Below are 5,409 nucleotides of genomic sequence, written 5' to 3' on the forward strand. Positions count from 1 at the left end.
CTCCCTCTCCCACTCCCCCTGCTTGTGTTCCCTCTCTTGCTGTGTGTCTCTCTGTCAAATAAATAAATAAATAAAATCTTTAAAAAAAAAAAAAACTAATGATGTAATGATGGTGATTAACATAACATAATAAAATAAAATAAAAATAAATAGGCAAGATCATAACCTTAAAAAAAAAAGAATCATTGTTGATCCAAGTGAATGCTGATGCTTCCTGGACCCAAGAGAAAGAGACATTAGTTTAGGGGAGGGGAGACTTCCATGTCCAAGATCAACATTTCTCTAATAAGTGTGATCCATGGACCACTTGTACTGACATCACCTGGGGGTTTTGCTGAAAATGCAGAGTGCTGGCTCTACCCCAGTCTCATCGACTCAGAATTTTAGAGGAAAGGGGCCCAGGTTCCCATAGTTTAATAAAGCCCCCAGATGAATCTTAGCACACTCAAAGTTTTTGAACTATAACTGTAGGTAAGATGACAGTAGCTGCCTCTTACTGAGCAGTTTTACCATATGCCCACGCCATGCTGAACCCTTCACACACTTGAACCTTACAGCAACTGTTGTGAGATAGATGATGAGGAAATCTCGCCTCAGAAAAATTAAGCTGCTTGCCAAAGGTCACCCGGTTAGAAGTGGTGAAGCAGAACTTCAAACCAAATTCTAACTCCAGAGCCAATGCTCTTAGCTACTGCTGCCTCCCACCAGGCTCTTTTCTTTGATCTTGTGCCCACCAAAAGTTTTCTGTGGGAATTGACCTCTCACTTGCCTTTTACGAGGCAGGTGTGTCCTAAGAGGATGTGAATATTCCAGTCATTGGGCAGAGACAGCTCGTCGTAAATTAATAATTAGTGTCTGGTCTATGCATTAGCCTTTTTTCAGTTTTGATCAATCAGTCCCAAATAATACTTGAGACCTATATACTTGATATAAAAGTAGCTTGTGAAATTTCTGTACCTATTGTATGTATTCCTGTATTCTAAACCTTTGTTCCTAAGAGATTGAACACCTTCCCATTAGTGACAGGAACCTGCTCTGACATTGCTAGCCAGAGGCAGGGTTAAGGGCCTATTCCTAGGAGAAGCTGGTGGGTGTTGAGGGAGTGAAGAATAAACACAAGTTTCTGTAGGGACTGTGGTTGGTGTGTGCTCACTTACCTTATTCAATACTTTAAGTCCTACAAGATAGGTTAGTCATCGATCCACAACCCCTTATTTTCAATTCTGAACCCAAAAGGCTCTGTAAAACAAGATTATTTTTTTCTTCAGCTTGCAGCAAATTCATTTAGCAGCAAACCCTGACCTGAACTGATGGTGTGAGGCTGTTTATAACCCTTATTCATAGTCTTTTTTTTTTTTAAGATTTTATTTATTTATTTGACAGACACAGCAAGAGAGGGAACACAAGCAGGGGGAGTGGGAGAAGGAGAAGCAGGCTTCCCAAGGAGCAGGGAGCCCGATGGGGGGCTCGATCCCAGCACCCTGGGATCATGGCCTGAGCCGAAGGCAGACACTTAACATCCGAGCCATCCAGGCGCCCCTATTCATACTTTTCAATGCAGAAATATTAATGCTCAATTACAGGGTGCTGCCCATACCTCACTGAGGATGTTAAAAAGTGTATGGTGTGTGTGCCATGTTGTCTTTCTAAAATTTAAAGAACTTTCCAAAAACCTATTTGGCCCCGAGAGTTTCACATGAGAAAGTTGAAGTAATGAGAGTTAAGTGTTTTCTCAACACGTTGCCACCAAGTTGCATAACTAGATTTTTAAAAAGGTCATAAGCTTTTATTCAACTCTGCCACATTGTCATTTAAAGAGCCCACTGAAAATCGTTTAGCACATTCTTTGAAAGAAGTCTGTTAGCTTTGCAAATACAGTTGTACAGTTGACCCTTGACAACACAGGTTTGAACTGTGTGGGTCCACTTACGCAAGGATTTTTTTCTGATAGAGAACAGTAGTGTAAATGTATTTTCTCTTCCTCATGATTTTTTTTTTTAGGATTTATTTATTTGAGAGAGAGCAAGCACTAGCAGGGGGAGGGGCAGAGGGAGAGGGAGAAGCAGACTCCCCACTGAGCAGGGAGCCCGATTTGGGAGGGGGGGGCTTGATCCCAGGAGCCTGGGATCATGACCTGAGAGGAAGGCAGACGCTTAACCCACTGAGCCACCCAGGTGCCCCTTCTCATGATTTTCTTAACATTTTCTTTTCTCCAGCTTACTTTATTGTAAGAATATGGTATGTAATTCATATAAACATACAAAATGTGTTAATCAACTGCTTATGTTATCAGTAAGGCTTCTAGTCAATAGTAGGCTATTAAAGTCTTGGAGGAGTCAAAAGTTACACAGGGATTTTCGACTGTATGGGAGTTGGTGCCCCTAACCCCATGTTGTTCAAGGATCAACTGTATAGTTGTATAAAAAGCCCCTAGAAAAGTGGGTGTTTTTTTTTGTTTTTTTTAAGATTTATTTATTTGAGAGAAAAAGAGAGTGCAAGTGGGAAGGGCAGAGGAGGAGTGAGAATCCCAAACAGACTCTGCGCTGAGCCGTGTAGCCCAGTGCAGGGCCCAGTCTTACGACCCTGAGGTCACAACCTGAGCTGAAATCAAGAGTCACATTCTTAACTGACTGGGCCAGCCAGGTACCCAAGACATGACTTTAAAAACACTTTTCTTGGGGCACCTGGGTGGCCCAGTCGGTTAAGCGTCTGACTCTTGGTTTTGGCTCAGGTCATGATTTCAGGGTCGTGAGATTGGGCTCCACGTTCAGGTCAGAGTCTTGCTTAAGATCCTCTCTCCCTCTTCCCCTCCCCTGTGTGCACGCATGCTCTCTCAAATAAATAAATCAATCTTAAAAAATAAAAGTCATGTCTTGGGACACCTGGGTGGGTCAGTCAGTTAAGTGTCTGACTCTTCAGGTCTTGATCTTAGAGTTGTGAGTTCAAACCCCACATTGGGCTCCGCACTGGGCATGGAGCCTAGATAGATAGGTAGGTAGGTAGGTAGATAGATGATAGAATGAATTTAAAGCCGTGTCTTTGGTCTATTACCATTTGATCATTGGTGATGCTTCGAACCTACCTTTTTTCCTCTTTCTAGTTGTGTTCCAGGGAAATATTATGAATATTTCATTTGAAATATATACTGTGTTTCTTTGTCTTCTGGTAGAGTTGAGTAGGAGAAGGAATCAATGTAATTTAACACTGAGGCATGAAGACTGTGATTATTCCCCTTTATCCTTGGCCATTTAGAAAGCAATTTTAGCATTACCAGAATAATCTGGCAAATTTCTCATGAATGAGGAGGATTGTGGTGATAACACTCTCACAATATTAAAAATAACAAGAGTCTTTGAATCATAGTAAGCTAAATATCTCTTTCTGGTTAAATTAATGTTATTTTCCCTATTTTTTGGTCCAGAATGGCTTATGTGGAGAAAAAAAATTTGATCTTTTTCTAAGCAAAAAGTCATCTAAAATTCTCTACTTTAGGCTTTATTTCTGTAAAACATGATATTTTTGCTTAAACATCAATCATGTGTTCCATTGCTTTTTCTCTTCTGGGGTTGTCCGTCTCACTTTAGATTTTCTTGTTGAATATTAATTTTATGCATGTATTATGCTTTGTAAGAGTAGACCAGCCTCATGATACATAGGATATTGGTAAGCATTAAGAAAAGTAAGCATATAAAGGATGGCCTGTACTTATTTCCTCTTAGACAAGTATTTTAATTGGGATTTAAAGTTTTTCTTCACATAAACCTGTGGTATTGTGATATAATGAAAATCATGTATTTGATCTTCATCTCTAGTTCCTGGCACAGAGCTTCTAAAACACTTGGAATTTCCTGAGTGATAGGATGGGAACTGGTTGCCGGAAGGAATACAGCCATGTTATTAGAGGGTTAGAACCATCAGTCCAACCCCCAGCCTGTGGGGGGAGGGACAGGGGCCGGAGATTGAGTCCAGTCACTGTGGCCAGTGATTTTATCAGTCATGCCTATGCAGTGAAGCTTCAATAAAACCCTGAAACAAGGAACACACGAACGTGCTGGGAGGGTGGTGCGTCTGGAGAGGGCGTGGCAGCTCGGCACTACTCTTCACCCCCCATACTTGGCCCTGTGCATCTCTCGCATGTGGCTCTTCCTGAGTCAGTCAGTGGAAGTAAAGTGATTTCCTGAGTTCTGTGAGTTATTGTAGTGAATTATTGAACCTGAGGGGAGATTGTGGAAACCTTCAAATTTGCAGCTGGTTGGTCAGAAGAAGTGCAGGTGGTCTCTGGGTCTTGGAGCTGGTGTCTGAGGTGGGACAGTGGTATGGGACCAAGTGCCGTCACTACAGGTAGGTGGCGTCAGAATTGAATTGTAGGATACCCAGTTGGTGTCAGAGAATCAGAGAGTCGGTGTTAGAACGCTGCCGGTATTTTGTCTGTTGAATGTATAACCTGGTCACAATCATTTTCTCTTACAGTATCTGACCAAGCAGGTGGAGCTTCTACGGCAGATGAATGAACAGCATGCAAAGGTTTATGAGCAATTAGATGTCACAGCAAGGGAACTGGAAGAAACAAATCAAAAGCTAGTTGCTGACAGCAAGGCCTCACAGCAAAAGATTCTGAGGTAAATTTTCTAGAATCCATTGAGGAAGCCCTAGGGGGAAGTCATTTAGTATAAACTAGAAGAGAATGTGGCTGTAGTGGGTTTGGGTCAGTATGGGGTACGGTTTAATTTAATTCTTTATGGAGAACAGAGATTAAATAGAAGTCCTTTCCAATTAAGAAAGCCCAGTTTGAGTGGTTGGCAACTAATCTCTACTCACTGCTTATGCCCTTAATTTAATATGACAAGCAGCAAATGGCTTCTGTCTGTTCCTCATAGTCTGACCGAAACAATCGAATGCCTACAAACCAACATTGATCACCTCCAGAGCCAAGTGGAGGAGTTGAAGTCATCTGGCCAAGGAAGAAGGAGCCAGGGGAAATGTGACCAGGAGAAATCGGCACCCAGCTTCTCGTGTCTGAAAGAGCTGTACGACCTCCGCCAGTAAGAGCCTGCCCTTCTATGGCATTGATGAGCAGGGGAGCATCTCACGTCCGCGACACATTCTGGACTCCAGTAGATTAAAAGTACCCTTTTATGAATGCTACTTGGCAATTAGACTACCAGTGGTTTGAGCAAAACCACTTAAACATACAACTGATAGAGTTCTTGGGTATTAGTAATTCTGCAAAAATTTATTTTTGAAAGCCTTGGGAATATTCATTTCAATGCTTTTCACGTGTTAGGTCTTAGTTTAAATTAAAGTGTAGTACTTCTGATAGACTACAGGTTTTTGGGTTGTATTTCACATTAGAGTGGAAAACGAGATTTCAATAAAACAAGTTTTTTCCTACAGAAATGCCTTTATACT

The 5,409-nt window shown here is 41.6% G+C and overlaps 1 protein-coding gene across 2 annotated transcripts in view; it reads left to right on the forward strand.

Annotated features, from left to right (window-relative positions):
• Positions 1 to 5,409, forward strand: part of CDR2 (cerebellar degeneration related protein 2) — a 27,328-nt gene that overhangs the window by 18,862 nt on the left and 3,057 nt on the right. For both annotated transcript variants that reach the window (XM_081819865.1, XM_006730795.3), the window contains 2 exons: positions 4,471 to 4,619; positions 4,878 to 5,042. In XM_081819865.1, the coding sequence (XP_081675991.1) occupies positions 4,504 to 4,619; positions 4,878 to 5,042 (281 nt within the window). In that variant the 5' untranslated portion in view covers positions 4,471 to 4,503. The remainder of the gene's footprint in view (positions 1 to 4,470; positions 4,620 to 4,877; positions 5,043 to 5,409) is intronic.

Source organism: Leptonychotes weddellii, chromosome 5, assembly GCF_054177405.1.
Source record: "Leptonychotes weddellii isolate Sample4059 chromosome 5, ASM5417740v2, whole genome shotgun sequence".
In the NCBI taxonomy this organism is placed as follows: Eukaryota; Metazoa; Chordata; class Mammalia; order Carnivora; family Phocidae; genus Leptonychotes; species Leptonychotes weddellii.